Source organism: Stenella coeruleoalba (genome assembly GCF_951394435.1).
Source record: "Stenella coeruleoalba genome assembly, chromosome: 2".
Taxonomy (NCBI): domain Eukaryota; kingdom Metazoa; phylum Chordata; class Mammalia; order Artiodactyla; family Delphinidae; genus Stenella; species Stenella coeruleoalba.
In genome coordinates this window covers 85,332,554-85,348,340 of record NC_137147.1, presented here as the reverse complement: position 1 = coordinate 85,348,340, position 15,787 = coordinate 85,332,554, and the positions used below count along the sequence as shown (strand labels likewise).

Genomic DNA, 15,787 nt, shown 5'->3' with positions numbered 1-15,787 from the left:
TAAAGAGAGGACCAGGTCACTAGCAGACCGAATGAGATTTGTTTAATTTTGAGAGTCAGTGAGGCTTGGTGGACACGACATAGAATTTAGAGCCGGACAGTCTTGGCTTTGAATCCCTGCTCTACCACTTACTGGTTAAGTGACTCAGGCAAGTCTTGTAGCCGTTCTGCGGCTCGGTTTCCTTATCTATAAAATGGAGTAAATAATATAGGGTTAATAGATTTTGGAAGAAAGTCAAATGAAATGATAAACACTTAGAGTCTATAGATATTTAACAAGGAAGCTGCCTCTCAGCAGAACTTGCAGTAGCCGATTTGCTCTCTAGAGGCTCATATTTGTTGACACCTGATCTGTGTGTTCAAGTGTGTCACCACTAAGGACTGGGAAGTGCTAAAGCACAAATGAATTTTAATCTTGAACCTATCTTTTGAGGCTGTAACATAAACATAAAGAGAGGGAGGTAGAGTGGCACAATGCAATGCAAAGGCCACCACAGCAGGCAAAGGTCCAGTCCCACTTTGGCATTAACTGCCTGTATAAGACCATGTAAGTTACACGCTGTATCTGGAACAGGAGAGGGTGGCCTAGATGAGTGGGCCTTGCCTGGAAACATTTTTCATTGTCACGATTGGGACTGCTACCAGCACCTAATGGGTAGAGGCCAGGGATGCTGCTAAAGATCCTACAATGCCCAGGACAGACTCCCTACAACCAAGAATGAACCAGCCAAAATATCAACAGTGCTAAGGTTGGGGAAGCCTGGCCTAGATGACTGCTAAGTGCCCTTCAAGTTCTAACGCTCTAAGAGACTACGAGGAGAAAGCAACACCAACACTGAACATGTGACTTCTTGTCAACATCCATCAAGCAATGCCTTATGATATTGCTCAAAAATCCCCCTAAGGCCCGTGGGGAAAATTTCCCCTCAGATATCTGGATATTCTGAAATCAGTGCTGTTCTTCTGAGGGTGATGACAGTCCTTCCTTCACAAAAGGAGGCACAGTCCTCCAGGGACTTGGTCTCTTACTCTGTGCAATTAGAGTTGGTGTTTCCAAAGCCATGAGGTTTCTTTAGGGCAAGAAGATGACGTAAATGAGTCTGAATAGATCAGAATGATACGTGGTACACACAACAGCAGAGGTGAATATCATGCATTGATACATCATGCTAAGTAAGCCAGACTCAAAAGCCTACATACTATTTTATTACATTTATACAACATTATGGAACAGACAAAACTGTAGGGAAGAAAACAGATCAGCAGTTGCCAGGGGCTGGGTGGGTAAGAACAGTCTGACTACGAAGGGACATGAAGGAATTTGGGGGATGATGCACTGTTTTATATACTTATTGTAGTGTAAGTTATACAACTGTATGTGTTTGTCCAAACTCACAGAACTGTACACTGTACACTAAATGGTGAATTTTACTGTACCAAAATTATACTTCAATAAGACTGGCCCCTTTCCCCCCACCCGCCAAAATACGATCACAAAGACAGTAGAGAGGACTGCTGTACTTTGGGAGAAGATGAAACAGATGACATCTAAATGCTTTCTTATGCCAAGTCCTATGATTTTATGATAATCTGCCTTTCCTATCCCTGGTGACTTCAGAGCCGTAATGATTAGGGTTAAGACTGGGCTCCAATTTCTGGGTCAAAGCGATGAGTCCCTCCAACCAAATCATGTGGATGTTAGTCTTGCCACCATTCTGGGACCTCTGGCCCTTCTCCAGCCTGTGACAGAGATTCCTTTCCTTCCCTCTCGTAACCAATGAGTGCCTTAGACAATTAGTAAACAAGCCAGAATAAACCTTAGGAGACACTGGTTTTATCTCTCTGCACAGGCTTCCTGTCCAAATGCCATTTGATCTTTCCATTGAACTTCAAATCAGGCAACAGAAAAGGAATCATATTTATGAATTCCCCTCCTCTATGGGCTTCTGGGTTTCCACTAAGCTATTTTATACACTTAAGCTACATAAATATAAAAAGTGAGCCTCATACCAAAATTATACCTGGGCTTGCTGATATATAGATATAGATATGTAGTTTTGTTTAGTTTACACATACTTCCCAGATTATCTATCAAATGTTACACAGGGCTTCCCTGGTGGCGCAGTGGTTGAGAGTCCGCCTGCCGATGCAGGGGACACGGGTTCGTGCCCCAGTCCGTGAAGATCCCACATGCCGCGGAGCGGCTGGGCCCGTGAGCCATGGCCGCTGAGCCTGCGCGTCCGGAGCCCGTGCTCCGCAAGGGTAGAGGCCACAACAGTGAGAGGCCCGCATATCGCAAAAAAAAAAAAAAAAAAAAAAAAAAAAAAAAAAAACCCAAAATATGTTACACAAAATAGATAATGTTTCTTATGTACAGAACAGTCCTAAGTATGCTATGATCAAGAAGGGTGGAAAGAGCCATCAGAATGCTCACACTTTCTGCTAATAGAAAGACCACTGTCTTCGATACCACAAATACTGTCACAACGGTGAACTGCTTTAGGAGTCCCATGCTTTTATTTGAGAGTCACTTCCTTTCCTGGCTCTTCTTGGAGGATCTCAGTGGAACAATACAAACACCAGTAACCAGATACCTCATACCTGCTTGAGTGCTGGGATAAAAGTCAAGGGCCACAAGATAAGCCTGGACCTGCCAGTGCCCTCATCCTCCAAAGGATGGAGAAGACTTGGTAGGGGCCAGGTAATACCCACACTGCCCCTTTCTGCTGAGCATTTACAGCAAACACACTGTGAGTACAAAAGTGGGGTGCTCGGGCTTCCCTGGTGGCACAGTGGTTGAGAGTCCACCTGCCGATGCAGGGGACACGGGTTCATGCCCTGGTCCGGGAAGATCCCACATGCCGCGGAGCAGCTGGGCCCGTGAGCCATGGCCGCTGAGCCTGCGCATCCGGAGCCTGTGCTCCACAACGGGAGAGGCCACAACAGTGAGAGGCCCGCGTACCGAAAAAAAAAAAAAAAAAGTGGGGTGCTCATATTATAATAGAAGGGACCCACTGAAACAACAAATCTCACAGTGGTCTAGGGTCTTGTTTCCACATGTTCCCCTCAAAATGGATGGGTGGGGAATTATACTTCCATGGTTTAGAATTATCCAATCATCTTCAGAAGTTCAATCATCTTCAGAAGTCTGTATCAGCAGAAAATCAGTACAGGCAGACCTCGGAGATGTTACAGGCCCGCTTCCAGACCAACACAATAAAGCAAATAATTGCAACAAAGCCAGTCACATGCATTTTTTGGTTTCCAAGTGCAGACAAAAGTCATGTTTACACTATACTGCAGTCTACTAAGTGTGTAATAGCATTATGTCTAAAAAGCACTGAACATACCTTAATTTGAAAATTCTTTATGACTAAAAAATGCTAACCATCACCTGAGCCATCAGTGAGTCATAGTGGTGACGTCAAAGATCACTGACCGGGGATCATCATAAAAAATATAATAATAATGAAAAAGTTATAAATATTACGAGAATTACCAAAATATGACACAGAGACACGAAGTGAATAAATGTTATGAAAAATGGCACGGATAGACTTGCTTGATGCAGGGTTGCCACAAACCTTCAATTTGTAAAAAATGCAGTATCCATTAAGGCAATAAAGCAAAGTGCAATAAAACGAGGTATGCCTATGCTGTCCTCCAAGTCACTCAGGCTTGATAACATTGTTTCTTTGGCATAATTAGGAAAAGTTTCACAAAAGACTAACATACTTAGCAGAAGACACACTTTGGCTTTTTATTCAAAGATGTATGCACTGATAGGCAATGGTTGTCTAGGGTTCTCCCCCAAATTTTTCCATTTTCAATGTTTTTTCCTAAAGACATATTCCTCTAGTATTCTCTTTCACATGTAAGAAAGAACATCTGAAAGGCCAAATAAATGATTTTTCTAATTTTAGAAAGGACCCTGGCAGCTACTAGGGTGAGGACTATTGTTTGTGGTCACAGACTTGAATCAGGCAAGGCTTGCTGGACATCATGGGGACTAAATGCATGACCTTTGACAGTGCTCCAACCAGGACAAGGCTGCTGCTTCACAGAAACAGAGAGAAGTCCTGTAGACCCACCTGGCCAGACCTGCTGCCTCAGAAACTTACGGGAGAGCTAATCAGCAGGAAGGGTGACCTACAGCACCAGCCAGTACAGGCTTGGCTCATCCTCTCAATCCTCAGCAGATGAACGGAATTCGCCTCTTACATACATTCCAGGCTGGCAGACTAACTGTCCAGCCCTTTACACTCAGCCTAGGAGCACAAGCCTAAGAATCAAAGAAGATACCAGTCTCTACGACTCATGGGCCCTTCTGCTGCATACAACACAAGGTCAAGTTTGAGGTGAGCCCATTCACCTACCACAGGAGCAGAACACTGCCTGAACTACCTCATACCCATCTGAATCAGACGGAGGTCCAAGCCTAAATGGACACTAGTCAATTTCCGTGCCCTCAACAAGCAGTCTTTTCTTATCTCCTTTGCTCTTTCTGCAACTGATGCCTCTCACTACCACTTCCCAGATCAAAACATCATTAGTTTCTGACCAAACTACCATAAGTAAGAAATAGCTAGGGCCCAGATTCCATGTTAATTTCCCAATAACTATCCAATTATAAAGAGCTGGGGAGAATGAAGGAAAAATGACATTACCACATCCTGAGATGCATGCTGGGGGTCCTCTGGGTCGACTGACCAGTAGCAGTAATCAAAGCCAAATGCCACAACCTTCTCCCGGGAGTCGCCAAAGCCACTGGGTCGACCGTCCACCTAAAATCAAACATAGGATCCAGTGTCTTCTCTACTATAATATCAGAATCTGGCCAGTAGCACTTGATTCCTCTCTGCTGTAGCTAGAGATACCTGGACTGATCATGAGAATCTTTATCATATCTACCTGAAAAAGAAAAAGTAACCTTTGTTTTCATCTTGTTAGGTACAATGAAGCCCCAGAGAATTAAATGCCTGTCTATCATACTATCACATATCAACCCACATACGAACCAGCCCTATGAGGCATGAGACAGCTTGGGAAAAAAAGCCTTTCCTTCTCTGGGCCTCTTCTTCTTACTATCATTTCTTCTCTAAGTATTTCTGTAGAAGATACTGGTAGTACATGAGTAATTCAGTCCCTGGGCCTGACAGGCTCTATCAACCTAGGGCAAACACAGAGGTCTTTGGGGTATCCACCCCCAGTGAATGAGAAAGCATGTTGGACAGAAGAGTTAGGACCACTCCAACTGCCCAAGGTAGATGAGGGCAGAGCCAGAGCTTAGAACTGTAGTGACCTCCAGGTACTGGGGAGAATGGCATTATTCACAGAAATGCCTATCTTACTATTTAAAATTTAGACTCTGGACAGGGAGAAACAATCCTTTGAACTAGGTACCATAAGCCACAATAGAATGAGGCTGCCAGAATGACTAAGAGATTCTTAGTGGATAACTGGCCTCAGTGAAGTAAGCAGTCAGCGAGGTGTGCAGGGGGCAGATTAGAGTTTGATCTTGGCCAGAATTTATTCTTAAGAACCAAAAATATGGGCTCTCAGAACAAAGCAGCTGAAGTGATTAGGCAACAGAGACATAAATAAGAGACAGCAGAGAATGAAAGGTCTTTTGTCCCCGGGGAGCTCCTGTTGAAAGTCTGGCAGGCTTCTCTTTCAGCAGAGAGCTACTGACAAAAAGAAACAGATCACATCAGAGGAGTAACACAAGAGTGGGCATGGCTGGGGGCCCTGGGATCCAGATAACCCTCGTCCTGCAAGTCAGCTTCCTCAGCTCTCAGGAATGCTCAGTACCACCTGCAAGCTGACCACAGCAATAGTCACATGGCCGGCTGCCCCATCCCTCTCCACTGCTCAAGGGCCATTTGTTCTTTCGAAAGAATCCCTTCCACTTCCACTGGCCTGGGAAATGGAGGAATGGGATGGAGGAAATTAGCCCTAGGAAGGGGTGAAGGGTAGGGGAGGAAGTTGCCAGTACTTGTCCAATCGTGACTCAAAGATCAGTCAGATCTGTAAAAGAGAATTTGTAGCAAAACTCGGGCTAGTGACTGACTCTCTTCTGAGATCTAAAGTCTCTTACTTCGCCTTCACTACGGCCAAAAGAAGAGTCCTGCATTAGCAGATGGATACTAAAAGCCTGGTAATGCTTCTAGATGAAGTGATATCCAATAAGAGACTTGAGCCGAAGTCTAACTGGTGGTCGAGTGAGTTAAATATATGCATGGATTGTCCCCAGCATGATTCCAGTTGGCCACAGCCCCCATAACACTCTTAGTGTTTACTTTCAGAACAACTACTGACCAGTTTCCAAAACAGCTGTACCCCACTTGATAGAACTTGGGCTGCAGCAGCCACATCCCTGGAACTTCTTTCCTGCTGTATTTTTATATTTGCTTTGTGGTTGCTCAAAGCTCTTCCCACAATTCCCCATACATGCCCTTCCCTCTCCCAATCCCCCTCTCTAAACACATTCACATACCCACCTTCACCCACAGAAGCCCTGTAATAATACTAGCTCCTCAGTGGAAAGAAAAAGGAAAACAATTTCACGCTTACCTTTAAATTCCTGATTTTTGCCACTTTGCCATCAACTTCCACAATAATTCTTCCCCCTTCTTTGGTCTCCCTAGAAAACAAAACATAACCCATATGAGAAGAAATATTGCTTCTTTAAGTTAATCAAGAAAAGAGGCACTTCCTTGGTGGCACAGTGGTTAAGAATCCACCTGCCAATGCAGGGGACACGGGTTTGAGCCCTGGTCTGGGAAGATCCCACATGCCGCAGAGCAACTAAGCCCATGGGCCACAACTACTGAGCCCGTGGGCCACAACTACTGAAGCCCGTGCGCCTAGGGCCTGTGCTCCACAACGAGAGAAGCCACTGCAATGAGAAGCCTGTGCACCACGACGAAGAGTAGCCCCCGCTCGCCGCAGCTAGAGAAAGCCCACACACAGCAACGAAGACACAATGCAGCCATAAATAAATAAATAAATTTATTTATTTTTTTAAAAAAAGAAAGAAAAGAGCAGCTGAGAACAGCGCTATTGGGACAAAGTGTTTCCCTACTGCTGTCGCCATAACTGGGGTGTCCATCTCCATTAATGGCTACCAGCATCATATCAAGCAGTCCCCTAGTTGGCACACTTCCCTGGATTATTAGAATTTGGCTTGGGAACAGTGAAGAGTCACCGTTGTTGGGCACCCTCTATGTGCCAGGCACTGTATTAAGTAGAGTATGTACTATACTTCATCTTATGCAATCCTCTTAACACACCCTCCTGACATAGCTTCCTAACATATCTTCATTTTTTCAGAATGAAGACCAAGGCTGTGAGAAATTATGTAACTTGTCCAAGGTGACACAGCTAGCAGTGGAAGAGCTGAAATTTCAACCCAGATCTGTCTAACCACAAAGCCATATGACTTAGAAATCGGGCTTGGAAACCGTGGAGAATATCCTCTGCTCAGCACACAGCATAGCATCACTTCTCATTTTCTCTGATATTCTGAGCACAGAAAATAACAAAAAAGGTTTTGGAGTCCTCTCTGTTGAGACCTGAGAACACACTTCCCAAATCCTTTCCTTATGTCTTCCTAAATCAGAATGAGAGCCAAGATCCTTAAGAATCTTCCTAAACTTGCAGTTCTGTAGTAACACTGCTAACAACTATCCAACCCCTAAATTCACTTTAAGGGGCTTAATCCATATGACCCATATACCTTAAGGCCAAAATGAATGGAATACACTCCATTCTAGATATGAAATCCTTTTTCACAACATAAAGAACTTTAGCTAAAGTGCTTAAGGTCAGAATGTTAATAGATGAGAGTTAACTCATGGGCACTTTTTCTACTACAAAGAAAGTTATCAATTCAATTACTCCTGGCCTGAGACCTGAAAGTTGAGCAAATATATTCAGTCTCATTTTTATCTTTCCTCAGGGTTTCCAGGATGTGACCTTGAGGATTTGGGGGCTGGGGGATGGCAAGGGCTGCACAGTGAGACAGGGGTCTTTACATTTAAGATTATTTTTTTAAACCTATCAGTGTGTTTGGGATAAAGCCCTGGATAAAAAATTTCCCTCTCCCAGGTGATGACATTTCTGTTACTTAAATTTCCTCAAGGCCCTGATGCTCTTTCTTTCACATTTCATACAAGACAGTACTTAAGGCAGCAGGGATATTCTTTGTCCCCCAGGATCATAAAATTACACCTCCTGCCCCCAGCCCTCAGCTCTCCTAAAGAAAATCTTTCATCTTTGGTGTTAAGATAATTTTTTTCCTCTCTGCATTTAAAAGTAGGTTTTATTCTCCCTCCACCCACTATAAAATACACAGGATATAGTAAATTTGCACAATAAAGAAAATAAGGGGGAAAATATGCAATAACATTTGCAAATCTATTTAATTTTTTAAAGTAAGCCCTTTTTTGAGGATTTATCTAGGACTTTTTAGCATAAAGCAGCCAAAAGAATAAAGGGTCTTGAACTTGACCTCCTGACAGAAAGATATGGCACTAAAGGTGGGTGAGATGCTGCCCTTCCCCTGCCTGGACCACTGCCATTGGTAATCTAGTGCTTCCAAAATATTCTAAAACAAAATGAGGACAAATTAAAGTTGAGCAGAAGGGAAAGAAAGGGCACCAACCTCAACTGGGCAGCGGACTGCACAGAGCTCATAGGAAGTCTACTGATGTCTCTGGGTCCTGAATTCTACCAACAGGCATTCATTCGTTAGGGTTAAAGATTTTGCACAGGAATAAATCCTCAGTTACACGGTTACTCCTAGGGCAGTGTTTCTCAAAGTGTGGTCCACAGGTTACCTTCATCAGAATTATGGGAGAAGGTGGGGCTAGTTAATTGGAACTCCTGTTAACAACTTGCATTATAACAAGCTTCCCAGGTGGACTGTATGTCTCCTATAATTTGAGAATCACTGCCCTAGAGGAGAAAATAACCAAGCCATTTCCACTGATCTATTCATTTGTAAAACTTAAAAAAAAAAAAAAAAAGACAGCTAAGAAGAGGGAGGAATAAAAGCTGTTAAAAATTATATAGCTAGCACTTTACTGGACACTTAAAATGAGCCAGGCTCTGTTCTAAGTATTTTTAATATACCCTTTCATTTGATCTTCACAAAAAAAACCCATTAAAGTAGTTACACTATTTCACAGATTTAAAAAGAAGAGCACAGAAAGGGAATATAGTGCATGAAAAGTAACTTTTGCCAGAGCAGTGGCTAGTGTTCCAGAGCCTACAGTACTGGCAGAAGAAAACATGTTTTCTCAATGATGGGTGATTTGGGACAAACAAGGGGCAGCATCTTATAATGAGACATGGATTTTCTGATTATGGGAAACAACTGTGAGGTAGAAGGGAGGGCACCAAAGCCATTTCCCATATTATCATTTTACTGATGGTCTATTCTAGTCCTACTGAGCAAACAGGCATCTGAGAAAGAAGTCCAACTTTTCTGTTATCTCAGGAAGGAGCGGCTTGGTCTGGTGAAAGGAATCTCGGCTCTTACCTACTTTTAGATCTTAAACAAGACCATTTTCTCATCTGGAAAAATTAAGAATGGAAGCTTGACCTCTAAGATTTCTTTCCAAGTACCACATAAGATTCAATGACTTTGTTAACTGAGTCTGTGCCTCCCAAATAGTTCCAATATGTGCCTTCAGGTCCCAAACCACATTCTGCCAGCTTTATCTCCTACTACTCATCTCCCTCCACACACCCTCTCCTCAAACAACTGAAACTTTTCTGTTTCCTAACAGCCTAAGTCCTTCGCTCTCAAGTGTTCTCACGGAGTGCTCTTTACACCTTCTCCACCTGTCAGCAGACTCTAGCAGCTCTTTTAAAAGCGTTTGGGTTCAAGCACCAACCCTTCTGTGAAGCCTTCCCTGACTTTCCAAACCTATGAGTGGAAAATCAGTAAGAAGGGAAAGAAATTATGCGGCCGGACCCTGGATGCCTCAACAGCTGAGAAGTGCAGGATCAGATTCACGCATGAGGAAATGGGCACTGACTACGTTGCGGGAAGGGGTTAAAACAACTTCCCCTTCTTGCCAGTTCTGCTGTCGAGCACCGAATGAAACCACCATCTCTCTGAGCCTCCGTTTCCCTCTCATACCTTACAATCTGCTTTCCTCCACATCTTCACAGAGAAACCCATGTGCACACAGGCACGCACACAATTCTGCCCCATTCCTCACAGGTACTCCAGAGCCACCAAGGAGAGACAGGAGACCGCCCGATCCCTCTCCCCCTTTCCCAGCCCTTCTCGGTGTACCCAGGGAGAAAGGCCCACACCATGCATCAAGAAAGAGAAAAACAAGTACCGTATGCTAACACATATATATGGGGAAAAAAAAAAAGGTTCTTAAGAACCTAGGGGCAGGACAGGAATAAAGACACAGACGTCGAGAATGGACTTGAGGACACGGGAAGGGGGAAGGGTAAGCTGGGATGAAGTGAGAGAGTGGCATGTACATATATACACTACCAAATGTAAAATAGATAGCTAGTGGGAAGCAGCCGCATAGCACAGGGAGATCAGCTCGGTGCTTTGTGACCACCTAGAGGGGTGGGATACGGAGGGTGGGAGGGAGGGGATATGGGGATATATGTATACATATAGCTGATTCACTTTGTTATAAAGCAGAAACTGACACACCATTGTAAAGCAATTATATTCCAAAAAGGATGTTAAAAAAAAAAAAGACTGGAGCCGCGGCCCCTCAAAACTCCTGCTGGCAGGACTCCAGGGACACAGGGTAGGCCACCCTGAGGCTATCCACTAACCGCTCCCCGCCAGGGCACTAATTGAAAACCCAACCCGAGCGAGGCTTTGTCCCGCCAGGCTTTTACAGTTTCCGGACGCTGGACCCTTGGGCCACTTTGTGTCTGATTTCTCCGCGCCAGAATCACTGAAGGGAGAGGCGAGGACCTCGCCCTCCTCTCAGCTCATTTGACGCCTCAGGCGCCCCCTCCCTCCCAGACTCACCTCTTGCTGAGGGGCCGGACTCTCACGGCCACCCGCACGTTGGCCATCCCTTGGGCCAAGGCTCAAGTCCCGCAGGTCGGCCCAGCTGCAGCATCCCCAACGCCAGCCCCAAGCCGAGCCCCAGCCCAGCCCAGCCCAGCCCAGCCCCGCCTGCCCCACGCGCCTCACGAGACAACCCCGCCCATATGCGGGCGGATGCCCGGCCGCGGCTGTGCCTGCCGAACCTCAGCCAATCCTGAGCTCGGTGGACTGGAAGGCGCCCGGGCCGCCCCGCCTCGCTCCTCCCACGCGCCTCACGGGACGGCCCCGCCCACGAGGGCGCAGGCTGCCCGACCAGGGCGGTGCCTGCGGAGCCTGGACCAATCCTGTCGGGGGTGGGAGGGCGCAGATCCTGGCTGGTTGGGGCCGGCTCCCGCCTACTGGGAACTAGCTTTTGTTTTCCCGCCGTGCGACGGTGGTATAAAGTGGAGTAAATCCGTTAAATTTAAGTTAGTTTACAGACAGACTACAAAGACAGTTTACAAAGTAATTTGCTAAATACTTTTATTCGCTGCGTTCGCCTGAGCTGTTAATTCAGTGGTTAAATTTTAGGAGCAGAAATGAAATGGGGAACACCGATGTTTTTGCAGTTCCCTGCAAAGGGCATCGCCTTTCTTTGAAGAGGCACGGGAGATGAAGGAGTTTAGAGTGCTCGCAGGCGAGCTTCTCTTGATCGTGCTGGAAGCTCATAGCCACCCTGACAGAGTTCGTGATTGTGGCGGGAAGACTATCGGACCGAACTGGTTCATTAATTAATCCAAGAAATAGCTACTTGGGGTGTGCTCAGAGCAGGGGGCCTGAAGAAATGGCTCGTGTGTTTACAACACCCCCGACAGGAATCTGGGTTCATTGTGAGAAGCGGCACAAAGCTTGTGGCCTTCCTATGAGCAAATACCCAACACGTGTTCCCCTGCACCTCCACGTGGCTGCTGGGCAGGACCAGTGCGACAGGGCTCAGTATTGGAAGGAAAGCTACGGTATTTAGTGGGGGAGTTTGCCACCTAGAGCCTGTCAGGACCACGCGTGGGTGGGCCATGAATAGTCTTACAGACATAAAGGCTTTGAACCTCTCTTTTAAAGGAAAAAAAAAAATAGATTCCAACTATGTGCCATTCTGGAAAAGGCAAAACTATGGGGACAATAAAAAGATCAATGGTTGCCAGGATTTGGGGGGAGAGGAGAGATGAATACATAGAGTACAGAAGTTTTTATAAGCGGTGAAAATACTTTGTATGACATTATAATGATTTTATGTCACCATACTTTTGTCCAAACCTGTAGAACGTGCAATACTATTCATTTCATTAAAGTGAACCCTAAGATGAACTGGGCACTTTGGTGATTATGATGTGTCAGTGAAATTCATCCTTGGTTTAAAAAAAAAAGAACACTCAGGGTAGACGTTTTTGGCAAAACTTTTGTTTCACTTTTATATATGTATACATATTATATATGTGTGTGTTTGTTGGATCGTGATGTAAAATGTACCTTTTAGATCAAAAAAGTTTGCAGGCCACTGTAGTTAATACTGGCAAATAAAAGCACAAATTAATCTAAAAAAAAAAAAATAGCTACTGAGTACCTACCAAGAGTCAAGGGCTGTTCTAAGGCCCTGAGGATACAGTCCCAGCCTTCATGGAAATTAGAATCCACAGGGAAGGGAAGAGAGAATAAATACATGAATATATAATATGTCAAAATGTGCTAAATGCAATTTTTTGGAAAAAGAATGGTGAGGAGATTCAGTAATGATCTCTGTGTGTATGTAGGGGGAAAGGTGCTACTTTGTATAGGATCTTCAGGAAAGGCATCATTGATAAGGTGACATGACTAGGTTTGAATGAACTGTGGGGCGGGGAGTGACTTGCAGGTATTTATTTATGTATTTAACAAATATTTCCTAAGTAATCACCTATTATGACCAGGGACATAGTAGTGAAGAAAACAGGCAAACCTCTGACCTCATGCAGCTTGGTGAGAGAAACTTATAATAAGTAAGACAAATTAAGTAAACTGTATATCAGATTGGCTAAGGAGTGAAAAATAAAGCAGGAAAGGGGATGGGAAGTGAGTAAAGGGGAGTGTTGAAACTGTAGATAATATGCCCAGGGAAGACCTCCTTGAGAATGTGACACTTGAGAAAAATCTGAAGGTTGTAAAAGAGTCATGCTGTTATGTAAAAGGGCAATTTCAGACACAGGGAACAGGCCAATGTAAAGGCCCTGAACTTGGAGAAAGCCTGGAATGTTAGAGGAACAACAGGAAAGCCGGTGGAGGTAGCATGGAATGACAGGGGGGAAGAGTCATAGAGGTAGCATGGGACCGTGGTAAAGCCTTTGGATTTTATTCTAGGTGAGCTGGAAAGCCATTGGAAAGTGTTAAGGAGAAAAGTAAAATCATATGATGTGCATATTTTAAATGATTACTCTGGCCAGTGTTTTGAGATTATTCTGAGGAGTGGGGAAGGATGGAAGCCCAAGAGGGATCAGTCAGGAGGCTATTTTAGTATCCCAGGGGCAGTAATAGAGTCACGGTGAGCCTTTGATTTGTATGTCAGGCATGTTCCAATAGTAGTTTACCTATCCAGTCTCCTCTCTCATCTATTTGAAAGGACCCACCCCTAGAGTATTGGGACAGCTGGTTTACATTTCAAATTTGCCTGGAACCCTAGGCTTCTGAATGGCTTCTCTACTCACTGTGCTTTGCAGTGGAAAAAATGGCTGTATTAGGGAAAACAGTATGAAATTTCCTCAAAAAATTAAAAATAGAGCTACCTATGATCTAGCAATCTCACTTCTGGGTATATATTCAAAGGAAATTAAATCACTATCCCAAAAATATATCTGCATCCCCATGTTCACTGCAGCATTATTTACGATTAGCCAAGATGTGGAACAAACAACCTAAGTGTCCATCAAAGGATGAATGGGAAATTTGATATATATATATATATATATATATATATATATATACATCTCAAATTGTATGTGTATATATTTATGTATATATATATATATATATATATATATACACATACAGTGGAATATTACTCATCCTTTAAAAAAAGAAGGAAGTCCTGCTGTCTATGATAACATAGATGGGCATTATGCTAAGTTGAATAATTCAGACAGAAATATCCTGTATGATCTCACTTGTATAAGTATCTAAAAAAGACAAACTCATAGAAACAGAGAGTAGATTGGTGGTTGCCAGGGCTGGGGTTGGGGAAAATGAGATGTTGGTCAAAGGGTACAAACTTCCAGATGTAAGATAAATAAGTTCTGGGGATCTAAAGTGCAGCAGGGTGACAATAGTTAACAATGCTGTATTGTACATTCGAAAATTGCCAAGAGAATAAATCTTAAATGTTCTCACCACCACTACCATCACCAAAAAAATGGTAATTATGTGAGGTGAAGGATATAGTAACCAATATTAATGTTTCACAGTATATACATGTATGAAATAATCATGTATAATTTAAACTTCCACAGTGTTATATGTTAATTATATCTCAATAAAGCCGGGGGGTGGATGGAAAGTATTGCTGCATTAATATATTTCTATCTTGGGAATTCCCTGGCAGTCCAGTGATTAGGACTCCGTGCTTTCACCCTGGTCAGGGAACTAAGATCCTGCGAGCCACACGGTGCAGCCAAATATATATATATATTTCTATATTCAGGTTGGAGAAGTCAGCATAACAATATTCTGTATTTTTGGTTATATCACTCATAAGTATTTCAATATGTGTCTTTGAAAGATGAGGACTACCTTTTTAACATAACCATAATACCATTATCACAACCAAAGACATTAGTTTCTTAACACCATCAAATACTCAGCATTCAAATTTCCCTGATTTTCTCATAAGTTTTTTTAACAGTCTCTTTGTTTGAACGAGGATCCAAATACAGTGTGATTGATATGTCTTTTAATCTTTTATTCAGTAGCTTCCTCGTCCCTCTCCTTTTTCCCCCCTGGCATTTATTTGTTTAAGAAACCAGGCAGTTTTCCGGTAAATTTCCCACAGACTAGTTCTGCAAGTTAATCCCTATGGTGATATTTAAATGTTTTTCTGTCCTCTGCATTTTCTGTAACTTGGTAGTTCAATCTAGAGGCTTGATCAAATCAGTCGGCACCTATCTTTCTTTTTGTGTTATTTGCAGTCACTAATGAGCAGCCTCTGAGTTAATTAGATCATCACTTCATTAGGAGCTTAAAGGTTCTGGACCCAATTTCCAACGTGGGGCTGGGGGGCGGTCCCCACAACACCAGGCAATTCTCTAACACCAGCTGGGTGTCCTACAATTCAATTCTGACACTATCTACTTAGAGATAGCATCAGATTCCACAGGTTGAGTTCAGTCTCACAAGATTGCTCTCCACTTCTGACCTCAATCGTAAACCCACGGTTGTTACCTCTTCTTCTGACCCACCGGCTATAGATTAGAGATTCTGACTGTCTCTTCCCTGGGCACAATTAATTTGCTAGAGCAGACTTCAGATCCCAGTCGAAAATCCAGGTTGTTACTTTTATTGATACTTCTGACCTTACTGGCTATAGAGTCAGAGGTTCCCACAACCCCCTTCTTGGGTTTGACTTATTTGCTAGAGCAGCTCACAGAAGTCAGGAAACCCATTTACTCACGAGATTACCAGCTTGCTACAGAGGCTATTAAAGGATATAAATCCACAGCTAGTTCAAGAGATACATAAGGCAAGC

The 15,787-nt window shown here is 43.7% G+C and overlaps 1 protein-coding gene across 5 annotated transcripts in view; it reads right to left on the bottom strand.

Moving 5' to 3' along the window:
* Window positions 1–11,180, bottom strand: part of STARD9 (StAR related lipid transfer domain containing 9) — a 126,129-nt gene extending 114,949 nt beyond the window's left edge. For 4 of the 5 annotated variants that reach the window (XM_079915114.1, XM_079915115.1, XM_079915116.1 and 1 more), the window contains exons 1-3: window positions 11,023–11,180; window positions 6,573–6,642; window positions 4,667–4,783 (exon numbers count right to left, since the gene is read on the bottom strand). In XM_079915114.1, coding sequence (XP_079771240.1) covers window positions 4,667–4,783; window positions 6,573–6,642; window positions 11,023–11,069 — 234 coding nt within the window. In that variant the 5' untranslated portion in view covers window positions 11,070–11,180. Of the gene's footprint in view, window positions 1–4,666; window positions 4,838–6,572; window positions 6,643–11,022 lie in introns of those variants that run through there. The other variant, XM_079915119.1, reaches the window with a different exon arrangement.
* Window positions 11,181–15,787: the final 4,607 nt, after the last annotated feature.